Source organism: Mchenga conophoros, linkage group LG10, assembly GCF_057382185.1.
Source record: "Mchenga conophoros isolate Kocher_MC1m ecotype Shallow Benthic linkage group LG10, M_conophoros_male_GT1.1, whole genome shotgun sequence".
Lineage (NCBI taxonomy): Eukaryota > Metazoa > Chordata > Actinopteri > Cichliformes > Cichlidae > Mchenga > Mchenga conophoros.
In genome coordinates, this window is record NC_140535.1 from 15,351,147 (window position 1) to 15,370,444 (window position 19,298).

Below are 19,298 nucleotides of genomic sequence, written 5' to 3' on the forward strand. Positions count from 1 at the left end.
CGTGACGTTCTCAAATGCTGTTCAAGCATTCCCTGCCTCATAGCTCAAATCCTCTGACCCTGAAAATACTAAGTGATGTCACTTGCAGAGGCTCCCAAATGAATTCAGCAATTAAGTGAGGTCACATAAGAGGCAAATGTCTAAGCTTTTCTACTGCTCCTCCCACAGGCCCTCCCAGAGTATGAATACTTTACTGTGACAAACTGCTTCACGAGAGAAAGTAATTCCGAGAAACACACAGCTTTGCGAACCACGTGACCGCGAATGTGCCAGTTTCATACTGTCAGCTTAAGACCTACATGTTTGCTTAAGACTAAAAAATACTGAGTCATTTCCAAATGTGTCCTGTTGACCTTTTATACCCTCTCAACATGGGTAAAATTGTGTGTTAGGCTCCAAACAAAAAGAGCGTTAGGACTAAAATTAGTCAGGAAGTTACTGATCAGAAGTGCTGATGCCCTTCTGTTAGCACTGTGCAGCGTTGCATCTCCTGTTGTAGGCCAAACAGGTTCTTCGCTCAACTGGGCTGACCGTGTGTCTGACCTTGCTTTGAAGTGATTTCTGTCAGTGCTGTTGGCCATGTCACTAAGAGGCTTGCAGGGAGCCAGTTTAGCACAGCCTCACCTGACTAATCTAATTACAGAACAAACGTATCCTCACACTTGCATATGGGAGAGACCACCGACACAGTACTCGGCCTCAGCAGAGGGTGATGTGTTTGAGCATCACTTTTGGGCGTCTTTGTTTTGTTGATACTATGTTTAAAATGTGACGTTTTCCTTCCTCCTTATTAGTTTAAAAATCCAGCTGCAGGGCTGCAGTGAACTGAACATGCTGCATGCGCTTAAGAGCCACTGCAGATTGTGAGTGGCTTACCACAGATAACATTCAGATGTTTTAAGCTTTGTGCACCAGTTCACCCAGGACATCTCCCTGTTTAAACATGTATTGCGCTCATGTTGATCTTTTGACTCTAACTACTATGTCAGGCATATATTCCAAATTTTGCAGTGGCTTGCATGGACAATATGATGCAAAACTGCATGAAAAAAGTGCCTCAGTCAAACAGAAAGTAGTGTTTGCTCGAGTCATTTGCTGTTTTAACAGGTGAGGTTCTAGTTATTTAAGAAAAATCTCAGGTGTAATTGGTTTAATGATAATATTTTTTAAAAATTACAGGTACGTTTTAGCATTATCAACAAACTAGGTTTCACAGGCTGTAAAGCCGATGTAATTAAACCTCTACTTAATAAAGGCTTCATTCAATCCAAGCGTTTCAGCCACTTATCGACCTAAATCCTGCCCCAGTATAGCTGAAATCCTTTAAAAAATGGTTGCAAATGGTCGTGAATTGTTTCTGTCAGAGAAACAGTTTAAACAGAACTGGTGAAAGTTTACAATCTTCTTAAAGACTGATGGACAAGAGAATCATTTTATTTAATGCCAGTGATCTCAACGATTTATTACTGAAACTGGAAAGTACCATTGGGTTTATAGGAAGCACACTATGCTGCTTTCTGTCTTATTGACAGTTTGTTTGAGTAGATGATGAGTCAGTAGTCCAAAGGTTCATGTGTTTGGTGATAGCAGAAGTTTGGAGTCCTTGATAACATAAAACAACTCTTTGGGGCCACCTTCTTTCATCTGTGCAATAATATCTAATTTAAGAACCCTGTCTCAGAGTGATGCCAGAGTCCGTGCATTGTTAATTCTTTTGTAATTCTTTACCATCAACCTGCTCCTATATAACTCTGAGATGCTCTGACTGGTCAGCAGTGCCATAGTGAAATTGCTGAGCACACTTCCAAAAATTGAAAAAACTGGTGTAAAATCCTTCTCCTCAAATTTAAAACCCCGAATGACCAGGTTCTTCAAGACCTCACATACCCATATTATCCTAACAGAGCACTTCTTGGTCTTACAATTTCCAAAAGTAGAATGGGAAGCAGAGCTCAGCTATCTGATCAGCATGTAACCAGCTCCCTGAACGCTGAACCATCCGATGGCTCACTCCATATAAATGTAGCTATTTCATGTTATAAACATGCACTCGTGGCATACACTATAAATGCCACTGTGCTAATTTGTACAGTGCACTCACTTGATCCAAAGAAGGACATTTAAAGTATTTCCATGATTCAATTGATTGCATTTCACTTATTCCATGCTAATTGAAAGGTTTAGTTGCTTACACTGAGTTATCTGCACATTTCACCTGCCTACAGAGCAGTGCAGTTGTGCAAACTTGTTTCATTTAATTTACTGAATTTGTGCTTGTTTTTACGAATTATGTAATACTTCTGCAATAGCAAATGCAAAAACTCACGGGGCTCATGATTATTATTTCAGCTGTGTTGTGTTTAGACCTCTTGTGGCTGCATAATGTTGCTTTCAGTGTGTGCTACTGTAATATCTGCTTAACAGAGGATTTGTATGAAGTGTAATTAACTTTTGCTTGGATGTACCATATTAACTTCAAATGACTTATCCTACTCGAGCACTGCAAACTCAAAATAAACAAGTTAGTGTAGTTCACCCCTCTTAAGTTAACGTAACTTAATGTTTTCGAGGCTTAAGTTTGTGGTTTGTGTTTTGTCCTCTTTCTCTCTGTCTGTCTTGTCTCTTTCCTCCCTGTCCATCTGCAAGTACATCTTGATCAGGAGCTGCATGTTCCTGATATGAGTTTGATGGCTGTACAGCACCACTGTGATGGGTTTTCCACTCCACTTTAAGGGTAGAAGAAGCTTGCCACCAACATTTAACTTGGTGAGAGTTTGTGAAATGCACAAAGGTAATTGTCATATTTCCTTTGACATTATTGTAATATCATATGTATCCAAGTGGTGTGGTATAAATAAAACAGAGCTGAACTGAATGTAAGAAGGGGATAATGCAAAGCAGCAGGGTTATATGGAGCTACAGACACAGTTGCCTTTGTTAGACTCGAGACCCAAGAGGTCAGTAGCATTTCTATAATTTAAAGTGGGCATCAATGATAAAACAGCCAGCTGCATTAGAGCCAAAGTTTCTCACCAAGGTCATGCTAAGGTGTGCATGATGAGCAAAGATTGAAAACAACTCTCTGTCTGAAAGTGAAGGTTTCACCCCAGCACAGATTTTATGTGTATATTTGAGTGAGTGACACGTTGCTGTTCTGGTAACAAAATGTCTCCTGTACAGTGGGGCAAAAAAGTATTTAGTCAGCCACCGATTGTGCAAGTTCCCCCACTTAAAATGATGACAGAGGTCAGTAATCTGCACCAGAGGTACACTTCAACTGTGAGAGACAGAATGTGAAAAAAAAATCCATGAATTCACATGGTAGGATTTGTAAAGAATTTATTCGTAAATCAGGGTGGAAAATAAGTATTTGGTCACCTCAAACAAGGAAAATCTCTGGCTCTCACAGACCTGTAACGTCTTCTGTAAGAAGCTTTTCTGTCCCCCACTCGTTACCTGTATGAATGGCACCTGTTTGAACTCATCATCTGTATAAAAGACACCTGTCCACAGCCTCAAACAGTCAGACTCCAAACTCCGCCATGGCCAAGGCCAAAGAGCTTTCGAAGGACACCAGGAAAAGTATTGTAGACCTGCACCAGACTGGGAAGAGTGAATCTACAATAGGCAAGCAGCTTGGTGTGAAAAAATCAACTGTGGGAGCAATCATCAGAAAATGGAAGACATACAAGACCACTGATAATCTCCCTCGATCTGGGGCTCCACGCAAGATCTCATCCCGTGGGGTCAAAATGATCATGAGAACGGTGAGCAAAGATCCCAGAACCACACGGGGGGACCTGGTGAATGACCTGCAGAGAGCTGGGACCAAAGTAACAAAGGTCACCATCAGTAACACACTACAACGGCAGGGAATCAAATCCCGCAGTGCCAGACGTGTTCCGCTGCTGAAGCCAGTGCATGTCCAGGCCCGTCTGAAGTTTGCCAGAGAGCACATGGATGATACAGCAGAGGATTGGGAGAATGTCATGTGGTCAGATGAAACCAAAGTAGAACTTTTTGGTATAAACTCAACTCGTCGTGTTTGGAGGAAGAAGAATACTGAGTTGCATCCCAAGAACACCATACCTACTGTGAAGCATGGGGGTGGAAACATCATGCTATGGGGCTGTTTTTCTGCCAAGGGGACAGGACGACTGATCCGTGTTAAGGACAGAATGAATGGGGCCATGTATCGTGAGATTTTGAGCCAAAACCTCCTTCCATCAGTGAGAACTTTGAAGATGAAACGAGGCTGGGTCTTCCAACATGACAATGATCCAAAACACACCGCCCGGGCAACAAAGGAGTGGCTCCGTAAGAAGCATTTGAAAGTCCTGGAGTGGCCTAGCCAGTCTCCAGACCTCAACCCCATAGAAAATCTGTGGCGGGAGTTGAAAGTCCGTGTTGCTCGGCGACAGCCCCAAAACATCACTGCTCTCGAGAAGATCTGCATGGAGGAATGGGCCAAAATACCAGCTACTGTGTGTGCAAACCTGGTAAAGACCTATAGTAAACGTTTGACCTCTGTTATTGCCAACAAAGGTTATGTTACAAAGTATTGAGTTGTATTTTTGTTATTGACCAAATACTTATTTTCCACCCTGATTTACGAATAAATTCTTTACAAATCCTACCATGTGAATTCATGGATTTTTTTTTCACATTCTGTCTCTCACAGTTGAAGTGTACCTCTGGTGCAGATTACTGACCTCTGTCATCATTTTAAGTGGGGGAACTTGCACAATCGGTGGCTGACTAAATACTTTTTTGCCCCACTGTATGAGGAGTACTGCACGGGATATTATACCTTCTCTTGTCTTTATGCTTTCCTAATACCTAAGACTGATTTAATATACTTATATAATCTGAGCATCTTTTGGTCATGCTCATTGTGAAGCACTATTTTCTCACCAGTTCATCCCGGCTCTGATTGGTCCGACTGTCCATCTGGATGTGCTTCTACTCCCGCCCCCCACACACTCTCTTTCCACACCGTGGATTAAAAGCTAAGGAAGGTTAAGAAGTCAAAGCTTGTCAGTCCTTCTCACTCTTCCATTTCTTTCTTCCATTTACTTGTTACTGTCCCCAGCTGTCTGCCAGTCTATTTTTAGCCAATCCAAACTCTGGATCAGAGCTGCGCTTCTTCTCACGCACCATCCCATTACTCAGTGCTTTCAGACTGGTCCCAATCCAAGCCAGGGACAGGAAGAACGAAAGCGAGGCTAAGCTACTGGAAATGTGGATATGTGTCATTTTCAGTATTGTCTTTGGGAACTTTAGGTACAAGTGGAGATAGCTGATTTTATTTATTTATTTGTTTACTTTTTACTTCACGTGACTTTTGGATTACATATGGTAGTTTTTTTCAACAAAGGACCACAGGTAACTGCTCCTGCTGGGTGCTTTAGTATTCTTAATCCACCTGGAGCTCGGATGGTGCTGAAGGACAAACTGCAACCCTGACATGGCTCCTTTGTAGAAAAACTGCTCCAGGTCAGAATTTATTTTCTTGTAACATTTATTTTATTGAATTCTCTTCCATAGGTCGGTCACTATTAATGAAAGGAATGTGTTCATCAGCCGCTTCTGTATAGGTGAGGCCACGGAAATTTCAAGCACTGACTTTTCTCTTGTAAACTAGATCTGTCTTTGAATTTGAAATAGACTTTTGGGGTATTTAACTCAATAAAATGATGCAATTTTCAGTGGCATATCAGAACAAGCTTAGTACATTCTAGTCCCTGCTCCTCTTAAGATATTAGCAACTGATAAGCCAAAGTCAGCATTAGCCACTTTCAGGAGCCTTGATGGTTGCTACTCATGTGCTTTAACTTAGCTTTAGGACAGGCTAAGAACACTGAAATTTGTAGTTTAACATTTGTTTATCAAGAAATCTAATTTAGAAGAGTTTTAACTTCTCTGTGATTTACCTTTATTTTTATTTATTTATTTTTTTTAAAAAGTAATCTGACACTTTTAGCATTTAAAGCTTAAAGCATGAAATAATTCCCAAAAAAATATGTGTTTGAAGCTGGAGTGTTTCTTAAATCTTCTGACAAAAACAGACAACACATAAAAAAATAAAATAAAAATATTTTGCATGCATGTCTGAGCTTTAATTTGAAGATTTTTTTCTACATTCATCCTTTATTGTGGAATTTATTGCTTAACATATAAATGGGTTAGGGTTAAAATCACGCTGTAAAGGTCTCAAAAACTCATGTATAAAATATGATACACTTGACATTACAGGGTTAAGATGATGACTAAATCTTTTATATTTATGTTCCAATACATATTTTATTTATGTATATAAAAATATGTATGGGAACATTTCCAAACTGTTTTCTAGCCCGACCAGAAGCAAGCTACTGAGGCCTTTTGCTCTGCTGTCAGTGCTCATACTTAATACCACTAAAAATGTGAATTATCAAATTGCAATATATATTGAATTTCCAGTTGTGTTAACACTTATATAGGATACTTTACATTTATTTCAATAAATTCAGTTTGTATTGGCCAGAAATTCCAGTTAAAAATTAGAAAATAGCTTATGTGTCTCTTAAAGGTGAACCCGAATCACCTATGTACGGCCTGCTAAGCTAAGCTTTGCACTTTAAAATTTTTTGTTGTTGTTTTTCTTTTAGTTTTTTTTTTTTTTTTTTAGATTTTTCTAGAAGCTGATTTGAGGAAGTTGGATTTCAGAGAAAACAAGAAATGAAAGACTTTGGAAGGGTAAAGGAAGTTAGACTAAATAAAGAGATGGCCAGATTTAGCTCTGTGTTATCTGCCATTTGAACTGCATGGCCTGGGCAGAGCTAATCAGCTTGTTACTCACATGCCATTAATTCTCAGAGGAACAGGACAGGGACACTGGGCACCATTTCATCACCGAAGCAGATGGATAACTAATTAGATTCAACATTATGTTCTGTTAAATAAAACATCGCAGTGGGATGTGAGGCTAGCTTATGTGTTGATAGATGCATTTTAAAACCAGAGGACCCAAACACAGATCAGATTAAATGTCGTTCTACAACATTTCTCATGCTTTCCACCTTTTTTTTCGTTGGCAGTGATGGCTTGGAGTCGTGCTGTCACCTGTCCAGCTTTGGACTAGAGGGAGACATTCCCATTTACAGAGAAACTCTCACGCTAAACAGCCACCACTAGCCTTCTGTGTGTGAAGCATCTAAACAGCTGTGTGAGAAAATGGCACAACACATAGACCCCTGCTGTCTGCACAACCTCTCCTACCACCCGCGATGGCAGCACAACTTCATAAAAGGGAGGAGAAAAAAACATATATGGACAGACACTTTCAGCGGATGTAGTCGATTTGAATCTTTTTCAGCATCGTCATCATTGTCAAAAAGGTCATTATCATCCAGACCGCAGCTGCTATCATCTGCCCTGCAACACACCAGGAGCTGGTGGAGGAACTGGCTTCTTTTGCCCTTCCTCATAGTCTCATTTTTCCCCCATCAAGCCTCTGCAACCACTTTCACAATGGCTCTAGTTGGACCCTGGACATGTGACGTACTATACTCAAAAGCCCTCCCTGACTTGGCTGCCAGCCTTGCCATCAACCGCATAAACAAGAACACCTACCTCAGTAAAGGCTACTGGTATGACTACAAGCTGATCAATGAGGACTGCCAGTCATCCCGTGCCCTGGCTCGCTTTGCTGGGCTCAAAGGTTATGCAGCTGCTTACTTGGGCCCAGCCAACCCAGGCTACTGCTCCTCAGCTGCTTTGTACGCCAAAGAGTGGGATCTTGGGCATCTTTCCTGGGCCTGCCTCAAACCCAATATGAATAAAGGACATATGTATCCTAGTTTCATGAGGCCACTGCCACTCTCCTCTCATGTAATTTTTACAGTGTTGCGATTTTTTCGGTGGGCCCACGTGGCCATAATCTCAGAGGAGTCAGACTTGTGGGAAGCCACAGGGCATGAGCTGGCCTCTTCACTTAGGGCCCTTGGCCTGCCTGTTAAACCAGTGGTCACAATGGAGAACAACAAAGAAGGGCCTCGGGCAGCTTTGACAAAAGTGCGGGAGACAGACCGGGTCAGAGGTGAGTTGCTAAAAAAACACAGTTCAACTTGAACAAAACGACTGTGATGTGATATCTGAATATTCTTTTTTTTCCTTTAATTTCCAAAACATAGGGTTGGGGTTCAGGTTAGGGTAGAGTAACTAAGCTAATCAGACCTCATAGAGTTACAAAGCCTGCACATGCTATATTTCACATGAATTGGGATTATAAACTGTCTTTAAACTTTACTTTTCTAGTGGTCATCATGTGCATGCCCTCAGTCCTGATTGGTGGCCAAGCCCAGTACCAACTTCTGACAACAGCCTCGGCTATGCGCATGATTGATCGTGGCTATGTGTTCATTCCCTACGACACCCTTCTCTACTCACTACCCTACAATGATGCACCCTACTATATGCTGGGCAATGACACCAAGCTCCGGAAAGCCTTTGATGGAGTTTTAACTATCACCATGGACTCTGGTGAACGCAATTTCTACGAGGCCTTCAAACAAGCACAGGACAGCTATGAAATACGTACCAGCACTCCCCCAGAGCAGGTGAGAACATCTAATAAGAATCTACTTCATTAAGAAATGACAGAAAGTAAAAGACAAATCTCGAAGGATAGGAAAAAGACACAAATCTGAAGTTTAAATGGCTACTGTGCTGTCCCTTCTTTAAGGTTTCTCCATTCTTTGGCACCATCTACAATATGATGTACTACACAGCTATGGCTGTTGAGCAGGCCCGCGATAGAGAAGGCCACTGGGTAACTGGTCGGATCCTGGCCGATGGCGAGGGTGGCTTTGAGTTTGAAGGATTCAATCAGCCCCTGAGGGCTGGCAGGAACGGTGAAGGCATGCAAGCTCAATATGTGGTCCTGGACTACAGCGGCATTGGCAACACCCTGTACTCCACTCATTCGCTTCATGCTTCTCACACGGACAGCAAGAGCGGGGGCTTGAAATATCTCGGCCGTTCAATCCATTTTGCAGGGAGCACTCCCTACAAAGACTCAACCTGCTGGTTTAGCCCATACTTTGCCTGTACTGGAGGTGATTGTGCTTGTAGTGCCATTGCTAAAAACAAATTTAAAAATAAGCCAATGCTGACTTTAGTGCATTCAAACTATCTTTGTGGTTCTCTCCCAAGGCATAAATTCGGCTGCTGTCTTCTTGCTTTTCCTGATGTTCATTTCGTTGATTGGATTTTTAGTAAACATCTTTCTTCGCTACAGGTATGTATCTGATTTTGTTCAGGCTTGTGTAGCTTGGAAAATATGTAATGATTGTTTTCGGTCTTTTCAGGAGAGATGGCAAAGTTGGGTTCAGCTTTGGAGGTGGTGGCCACAGTAGCGGATCGACCAAGGTGGTCCTGACCCTTGATGACCTGGTCTTCATCAATACCCAAGTCAGCAAGCGGGTGAGTTCTGTGCTGAATCAATACTGCTGTCTTTGGCTTCTCTCTGAAATGCACGCACTACATACCTACAGTAGTATGGACTGTATGAAAGCTGCACATTGTTTACTCTGAGTTTACACATCCTCTTTGAACCCTGTGTGTGAGCAGAAGCTAAATGATGACAGTATAGCAAAAAGCCAGGGGGATATGAAGACGCCTCACCACTCAGTGTCCGGCCGTAGCTACTTGGCCTCCACGCCAGACAGCTCGAATATTGCTGTTTTTGAGGTGAGAGTCAGATGTTCACATTCAGTAAACTTCAGTACAATGTTTAGAAGCTGAAGTCTTTTTGATGTTTTTGGTGTCACGATGACTTTGTTGTTTGTTTAAATGCCAGGGTGACTGGGTTTGGCTGAAGAAATGCCCTGCTGGATCAGTATCAAACGTCTATAACAGCACTGAGAATGTCTTTGTCAAGGTAAATGAAAATATGTTATTTAATGGATAACTGAATCTTAACTGTAGCCAGAAACCATTTGGTCATCTGAATTTGCCTTAACACCCTGATCACAAAAGCTACAGTGAACTATATCTAATATTGCCACTGTTTGCTTCTCAGCTCAGAGAAATGAGGCACGAGAACCTCAATCTGTTACTGGGGCTGTTCTTCGACTCTGGGATCTTTGGTGTTGTGATCGAGCACTGCACCAGGGGCAGCTTGGAGGATTTGCTCAGCAATGAAGAAGTGCGTCTCGACTGGATGTTCAAGTCTTCCTTGTTATCGGATCTGATCCGGGTAAGAGATCTATGAGGTGATCTGTCAGTGTTTCATATCTTATTTTACCATGTTTGTCACACATTTCTACAAACTGGCATCAGGGTATGAAGTACCTGCACCATCGCGATATCATCCACGGTCGACTCAAATCCCGTAACTGTGTGGTAGATGGGCGTTTTGTGCTGAAGGTGACAGATTACGGGTTCAATGAGATTTGGATTGTCCAAAATATTGACACAGATGAAAAGCCAGAGGGTGAGTGCATGCGCATGCACATCCACGTAATAATTATTATTGTAAGTTTTGTTTGCATGTATCATTTTTTACTAACTGTGCACTTGATAAAAAAAAAAAAGATCTACTTTGGACGGCTCCTGAGCTGCTGCGAAGTTCTAGAGAGAGGAGGAGGGGCACTTTTGCAGGTGATGTCTACAGTTTCTCCATTGTTTGCCAGGAGGTCATCTCCCGCTCTGCACCTTTCTGCATGTTGGACATGCCTCCCAAAGGTAAGTAATATGCTACTACTTTTAGTACTTTTCATTAACAGTTTAAATCACAGTTAGCTGACAAGACTGGGTAAACTAAATCTTGCACTAATGTTTCTGCCTGGGCGGGTTTTTTGTTTATGTGTATGATGACAGAGATTATCAACAAGGTCAAGGAGCCTCCGCCTTTGTGTCGGCCTGTCATATCAGTGGAGGAGGCCCCGGTGGACGTGATACAGGTCATGAAACAGGCCTGGAGCGAAGAACCAGAGCGGAGGCCGACCTTTGATGATATCTTCAAACAGGTATAAACACATGTTTGTATGTTTTCACATGTTAGTCTGTAGCTAGGTGGACACAGCTGAGTTTTTCTCTCCATGTGACAGTTCAAGAGCATCACCAAGGGAAAGAAAACCAACATCATTGACTCCATGCTGCGCATGTTGGAACAGTACTCCTCCAACTTAGAGGATCTGATCAGAGAGAGGACGGAGGAGCTGGAGGTGGAGAGGCAGAAGACTGACAATCTGGTGGCTCAGATGTTGCCCAAGTGAGTTTCCATCAGCTTTCATTAGCACATGAAAGACATGACAGTATTGACTCCATAGCCATAAGTATTGAGTTTTAAACATGATTACCTTCTGGGGTTTGCAGATCAGTCAACACCTCAAGCTGTTGCTGGATCAGTTCTTGGTTCAGAGGCTTGCTGCACACTGTAGAAATTATTTGAGACAAATTTGTGGAGTTATACAGAAATATCTCAGGTGTATTCCAGTTATTCTCTGATTTGTTGAAACATTAATAAATGTACCATTAAGCAATGCTCAGAAACTATGAGATGAGATTTTTTTCAGTTGTCTCATTAAACAAAAAGCTGAATTTATTTTAGTCATATAGTCATAAAAGAACATATAGAAACAGATCTGTATTAAACTGTTGACTCCATATTGATACGTAGTTCTTGCACATGTTTTTAGAAATAAGGACTAAAGCTGAATGTCTGTAATCGTCTGTATGTCCTGAACATTTCATTTTCCACTTATCCATTTCTCCTTTAGGTCTGTGGCCCAGGCACTGAAGACAGGCAAGCCTGTCAAACCAGAGCATTTCAATCAGATCACGCTGTACTTCAGTGACATTGTGGGCTTCTCCACCATTTCATCTCTTAGCGAACCCATTGAGGTGGTCAACCTACTCAATGACCTCTACTCACTTTTTGATGCTATCATTCTGCTGCATGATGTCTACAAGGTGAATGTTGAAATACCAACACATGACATAAATGTCACCCAGGTAGCTGCACTCAGGCTGAGCCTTTGCTCCACCTCCCATGGTTCGTTTCCCCATGTTACATGCCATTATGCTCCATTGCTGCTTCCTTCATCTGTCCTGGAAAACAAAATGTAATATATATATATATATATATATATATAGTATTTTATATTATATTACAGTATTATATAGAATATATTTATGTAATGACCAATCAAAGTTTACTAGAAACGACATAGATTTAACTGATAACTGATGTGTTATTGTAGCCATGTCATTTCTTTCCTGTAGCTCCTTTGTTATTCCTTTATTGTCATCCTTTTGGGAAAAAATTAGGAGCTACCCAGAGATATGTAATCATCATCATCAAAGACACACCTTCCCATTTAATGTTTTTTCTTTATTTAGATGACTATTTACATTGTAGATTCTGACTGAAGGCATCAAAACTATGAATGAGCACATATGAATTATGTAGTGAAGAAAAGAAAAGTGTGAAATAAGTTAAAACATGTTTTATATTTTGGATTCTTCAAAATAGACATGCTTTGCTTACTTTGCTTACTGTTCCCAGAGATGCTGAACACTTGTTGGCCCTCATGCTGTTACTCTGCAGTCCATCTCATCCCAAACCATCTTGATTGGGTTTAGGGCGACTGGCGGCTATTTGACCATAAAGGCCTGATTCGTGCAGTCTCCTCTGAGCAGTTGATGTAGAGATGAGCCCGCTACTTGAACTCTGTGCGGCATTGATCTGGGCTCTAATCTGAGGTGCTGGTGACTCGGATGTATTTATCCTCAACAGCAGAGGTGACTCTTGGTCTTCCTTTTCTGGGACGGTCTTCATTAGAGGCAGTTTTGTCGTAGTGCTTGATGGTTTTTGTGACTGCTCTGAACTGACTGACCTTTAGTTCTTAAAATAATGGACTGTCGTTTCGCTTTACTTAGCTGGTTGGTTCTTACCTTAATATGAATTCCAACAGTTGTCAGCTGTGTACTTCTGCACAACACAACTGATGGTCCCAAGGCAAGAAATCTCCACAAATGAACCCTGACAAGGCGCACCTGTGAAGTGAAAACCGTTTTAGGTGACTACATCGTGAAGCTTATTGAGAGAAGGCCGAGGGTTTGCAGCGCTGTTGACAAAGCAAAGAGTGGCTACTTTGAGGAATCTAAAATATAAGACACATTTAGAGTTATTTATCATTTTGTCTTTGCTACATAATTCCATATATCTTGCTTCATATATTTGATGTGTCTACAATGTAGAAAGTAGTAAAAATAAAGAAAAAACACTGAATGAGAGGGTGTGTCCAAACTTTTGACTTATATGGTATCAGTTTGTGTTCAACTCTCCTCTTTTTCTCTTCTAGGTGGAAACTATTGGAGATGCCTACATGGTAGCATCAGGGGTCCCCAACAGGAACGGCAATCGCCATGCAGCTGAAATGGCCAACATGTCTCTTGACATCCTCCACTGCATTGGAACCTTCAAGGCGAGGCACATGCCTGATCTCAAAATCAGAATACGTGTTGGCCTGCACAGTGGTAAATAATGTGTTCATCCTTTCTGTGATGTGACAAACCCTGAATGTGTGATTTAAGCTTTAAGCTTCTCACGAAGATTCCTTACTGGGCGTGCTGTGAAATTCAATTCAATGTTATTTATACAACTCCAAATCACAACAACAGATGCCTCAAGGCGCTTTATATTTTTAAGGTAGACCCTACAATAATACTTACAGAGAAAATCCAACAATCAAATGACCCCCTATGAGCAAGCACTTTGGCAACAGTGGGAAGGAAAAACTCTCTTTTGACAGGAAGAAACCTCCAGCAGAACCAGGCTCAGCGAGGGGCGGCCATCTACCATGACCGGTTGGGAAGAGAGAGACAGGATGAAAGAAAAAATTATTATTATTATAAATAATTATAAAAAAAATTCTGGGTTTAGAATTTAATCTGAAGAAAAAGGTCAATAATGATCTATCCACACACCTGTTTATAAAAGCCAAATACATGCGTAAAAAGTAAAACCGTGCAAATTAAATCCAAAGGGAATTCAGAGAAATAGAACTACAGGGACTAAAGCTGCAATGACGAGGAGGCATTTTTACCTCCTTTATCTGTGTCTGAAGCTTATTCCTGGAAGAGTAAAACACTATCCACTTAGAGTGCTGTCATCCAATTAACACACTGCATACTCTGGATTTGTGACTCTATACTGTGACTTTCTTTATGTGCACAAGAGCTATATTTTTATATATTGGGTTGAAACTGTAGAGAAAAAGGCTTAAAAGCATACCAGTATAAAGAATATTTAAGGTATTGTTATGGAGGAAGTCTTTGTAACCTATATGTACTGTTGTTTGTAGGCCCAGTTGTAGCAGGAGTAGTCGGCCTTACGATGCCTCGGTACTGTCTGTTTGGAGACACTGTCAACACAGCATCTCGAATGGAGTCCACGGCATTGCGTGAGTGTCTTGTGCATGATTGTATGAACCACATGTTTCTTTCTTTCACTCTCTTTTTCTTTTTTTCTAATGCTGGAATAGTGGGAGGGAGGTCAGGTGTCTTTCAATTTGTGTGCATGCTGCTTGAAGCTAAATAGGGCTTTGAGTGAGGAGTCCTTCCTAATCCTTTAAGGCTATCAGCAGAATTAGAGGCCAATTTAAAGTTTCGGAATAAATGCCGTCAATGACCAAGTTTTTCTTGGCAACCTTCTACAAGGTGCACACATTTAGTAAATGCCCTGTAATTTAAAAAAGGAAAAAAGAAAAGGAAATTTAGAAAAAAAAAAACCCTCTCATTTAATAATGTTCTCAGTAAATAATTGTAATTAAAAATTTGTATTGAAAAACATTCACATTCAACTTATCAGTGGTAGTTTCAGTCAAACTTAATCTAAAGTAACAGTTATGTGCTACATGATTATACTGATGGGTAATATGCTGCCACCAAGTGGCTTAACCTCAGAAGAACAGTCTGTTTTCTGCCCAGTCTTGTAGACTTAGTCATTTTAAACCCAGGAATGCTCCAAGCCCAAGATTTTATATTAAACTGTGTACCTGTACCAAAGCTAAGGTTTCACCTGTATTTGCACAGCTTACAGAATCCATGTCAACCAAAGCACAGTTGATGTCCTGAAGAGCTTGAACCTCGGATATAAAATTGATGTCAGAGGTCTGACAGAGTTAAAGGTAAATAAAATGAAAAGGGACGCTAACCTCTACACCTGCTGAAGCATTAGATATGTGCTCTTAGCAACTGATTGCTGATGATTGTTTATTTGTAGGGAAAAGGTATTGAGACCACTTATTGGTTGGTGGGTAAAGAGGATTTCACCAAACCTCTGCCTGATCCTCGAGACCTTCCAGGGTAAGAGAATGGTTCTGTCATTTACACATGTTAATAGATGCAATTTGTCCGACTGAATCCGTTTTGATCATTTTAAAGAAAAAGTTACTGCAATCAAAGTTGCTTGTTGTTTTCTTTGTTCCAATTTACGGTGCATAAAAAGGTGTGTTTCCTATTACAGGGGATGCACTCATGTGATCAGTTTAGAAGAGATACCCGCCGACAGAAGACAAAAATTCCTGGATCGACAGAAGAAGACAAACTAGCCCGTGGTTTATCATTGGAAAGTGATCAGAGGTAGATCATTGACTGAAAAGTTGAACATGCAATATCTGACAGCAACTACACACAAGACTAAAGAAAATTTCTATATTAATCACATCAATCAATCCTTTGCTCTTGTATGAAAAAAGTAGGTGAAACTGTCTATGCTCTATATGTTTATTGGATGTTTTATACCAAAAATAGACAAAGGTGACACTGCATATCCAAAAAGTGCAGGTTTATAGAACAGCACATTTTGCCTAACAGAAAGGCGTAACGACGAAGGTGTCTACAAATATGATTACAGTATTAAGTGTAATGCTGGTGTACTGTACTGTATGTATTTGTACTGAACCACGTGCTTTATAGAGATTCTGGAGGGATGCTGTCATAAACACCTTAATGGTGGAAGCTATTACTGCCTGATTATTCATCTCAGCTATAATGGTGTCTACACTGGACTCACTTTAGAGGCATTAACCCTGTCACAACAGCACAGAATGAAAACATTAATACATTTTTATAGCAATTTCAGCTGCAAACCTGGATAGCACATTCGGAGCTCAGGTCGAGGGTAGCTCTGATTTTGCTTTTGTAGCGGCAGTGTTGTTTACAGATGATGGAAGAAGCCATGCCACCCAAAAGTGATCAAAATCTATATATACATTAAAACATGGTGGATTTAATATTTTATAGTTTTATTAAAATATATCTAAAAAATAAACACAATTCCTCTTTGGCCACTTGGTCTTAAAAAATTTGATTTACATCTGTGGCCTGTTTGTTTCTAGCTGGATATCAACAATATGCAGTGCTTAACAAATTTATTTATGCAAGTAAGCATAAATATTTTTAGAAATCTGACAAAAACTCATTTAAAACAAAAAAATTCTGATCTGAACTGAAATGATTCGACCACTTAAATTATTCTTTTCTGTTTGTGAATGTAAGTAAATGACTGTAATTCGCAATATTAATCAAAAAAATTAATATTTTTTGTGTTTGCTTTTTTAAGTTTTGAAAACAGTAAATTTAAAAATTCATCAAACACACCACTTAATAACAAATACTTCTTTATTCTATTCTTCTTTATCATGCGCATCGGCGTTATGCTTCTCTCGCTGTAATACTCTCTTTTCTTTGTGAGACTACATTAGCTGTGTGTTCTTTCTAATTAAATGTGAACTGCTTTACACTATGTTGACATTTTCTATCAAAACATAAAGGATGTAAGGCCCAAACCATTTGTCACTAACAGTGCACTAACACTGCATGCAGCCTATTACTGAAACACGCTGCATGCATGACTGAACGTGCTGCGTGTTCAACGGGGTCTTAACAAGACAGTAATAGGAAGACCTTATTTAATACAGTATGTGTGTTCTGCACTGATGCACAGAACGTTTGAATCAATGGACTGAAATGATCTCTAATAACATGCTTCAACAGACTTGGATTTTTCATGTGTATCGCCATCTTCTGCAGGAAAATGTCTGAATTTTTGTTTGGGAACTCTCCAAACTGCGGCAGTATCTAAAGTTCCTCTGAGATTGCACGTCCACCTCCGATGCCCATCCCTAGGGAATCCTGTTTTACAGAACATATCGCAGATGCATGTGAAGAGGAAAATAGGAGAACAGGAGGGTGGAGTCCTCTGAGTCACTTGTCTTTGGCTTGGGGATGTATATACTGTACATGTGTACATAGTTATTTTTTCTTTGTGTCCTGCAGGTTTAGGGGATTTTTGAAATGTTTCCTGCTCGAGTTCCCTAAACCCCTGACACAACAGGAGATATCAACAAAACATGAGGGTTTTATCACGGTGTATTCAAAAAGCCAGCAGCCACATTGTTCTCTCACTCTGTGTCGCCTTGCTAATTGTCTGCCACGGCACTGATATTGAAGCAACAATAGGCAGACAATGTGAGGATGTGATTTTCCTCTAAAAGCAGTTTTCAGGCTGCAGGCAGCTGGCTGCTGGCCACTTTTAACCTACAGCAGTTTGTCGCAGCAGCTCAGCATATGGACAAAAAAACAGAGGTCTGATGACTTGATTATCAGGTTGCTTGTGGTGTAGTCTTTCACACCATTAAGTGTTTAGCACCCTTTCCAGGCGTGATTAAACCCCAGATGAAGACAACCTGGAAGGTCCCGAATCAAGAGGACAAACATGGGGAAAGTGGTCTGAATATTTCTTTCTTTCATTTAATTCTGTGGTAGGCCTATAGGTAAGACCTACTCCTTTTTTTTAAACAATTTGCCAAACACATAGATCTCATCAATACTGAATGCACTGTATTGTTCATTTTCAAAGTGATATCACTGTGTTTCTGTAAATAAAATGTGTTTTAGTGAAGATTGTGTCTTCTTATGTTTGTCTGCCTACTGCTGAGTGTGTCGCGGATATTTTCCCAGATGATGCCCTGACGCTACACTGCAATATGCTTTTGAAATGAGCCAATAAAATTCAGTAAAAAAACAGTAAATCACAATATAAATCACAGGTGGGTTGAAGCTGTGAAATCTGTTCATGCATGTTTTAAGGGTATAAGGTTTGAAGCAGTGCTGATGGAGCATTAAACCACGAGCTACATTAAAACTACGCTTATTTAAGAAAATGCAGCAGCTCAGTGTGAGTCGTGAAACTCCCCACTTTGCTGAGCCAGTGATGCTAACAAGCTTTGACCTTACTTGGGCTGGTGTGACTCTGCTTTATTCTGTAGTGGAACAATCAAATGAAAATGTAAGGAAGGCTTTACATAATGCAACTTCTATGCAATACCCTGCACATTGTAAACAAATTTAAGAACAGACTGTGTCTGCGCCGCTACCAGGAATTGTCCCCGAGGACAATGACAGCTCAAAAGCAATTCTTTCTACTGCCACTAACAAGGGCTGCTATGAGAACATGTTGACAGGTTGCTGTGCCAAACCTTTTTTGGCACTTTTTGGTGCAATCACACCCCTCAGATTTAACTACAGACTATCATCTACAGCATGAGACAGAATCTTTCTGAACTGCTATTTATTATAGTTGATTTACTGCTTGGATAGAAATCAGTTTATGCTTTATACATTAGTATTTCTGCATTATCTCCGTATTTATGCATCATAATAATAATTATATAAAAAAAAACTACCTTAAATCCACATTCACAAGCTTATCACAACCCTATTGTGTGAAATCCCGGTTCTGTTTAAGTGTGTTTGTTGCTCCCAGCAGATAAGACTGTTAAACAACAATAGGGCAGTATGATGTAGCCTGCAGATGAGTGTATCTGACTTGTGTTTATTATCTTCAAATTCAACCACAACATTTCGCAACTGATCGCCAAGGCAACCCATTTTATCAGTAGTTCCAGAAATATGTGATTATTATTAATAATTTGTTTGTTTCCCCTTTTTTTCTTACGCGTTTTTGTTATTAAAAATAACTGGAATTGAAAAGAACGAATTAATTGGGTTAATTGGGTTTTCTAAACGTGAAAAAGAGTCACGATTTTCTAGCTATTGTTATAAAAATTGCATTTTGCCAGCAGATTCCGTGGACTCTACAGCGGACTCTGCATAAAATACGCACATATGAATTTAATGGCTGCTTGACATTCGACTACCCCCAAAATGTATTTGGCCTATGGCTGCGTATCCTCGACCTCTCAAGCGGCACGTTCTGCAGTTGTTTTCCTCGTGTCTTTGTA

The 19,298-nt window shown here is 40.4% G+C and overlaps 1 protein-coding gene across 2 annotated transcripts; it reads left to right on the plus strand.

The window, feature by feature from the left end:
• The first annotated feature begins 5,007 nt into the window (after positions 1-5,007).
• gucy2d (guanylate cyclase 2D, retinal) lies at positions 5,008-17,950 on the plus strand. Of its 2 annotated transcripts, XM_085288754.1 has the most exons (20): positions 5,008-5,385; positions 5,548-5,597; positions 7,080-8,080; positions 8,299-8,600; positions 8,726-9,098; positions 9,196-9,280; positions 9,351-9,465; positions 9,613-9,732; positions 9,842-9,922; positions 10,064-10,240; positions 10,324-10,477; positions 10,579-10,728; positions 10,864-11,012; positions 11,094-11,257; positions 11,766-11,958; positions 13,353-13,527; positions 14,355-14,453; positions 15,085-15,179; positions 15,275-15,357; positions 15,518-17,950. In XM_085288754.1, the coding sequence occupies exons 3-20, from the start codon at positions 7,216-7,218 to the stop codon at positions 15,600-15,602; spliced, it is 3,465 nt and encodes a 1,154-aa protein (XP_085144880.1). In that variant the 5' UTR covers positions 5,008-5,385; positions 5,548-5,597; positions 7,080-7,215; the 3' UTR covers positions 15,603-17,950. The 2 variants fall into 2 exon arrangements, with proteins under 2 accessions (XP_085144880.1, XP_085144879.1); XM_085288753.1 differs by lacking the exon at positions 5,548-5,597 and having other exon boundaries at positions 5,008-5,496.
• The last annotated feature ends 1,348 nt before the right edge of the window (positions 17,951-19,298 follow it).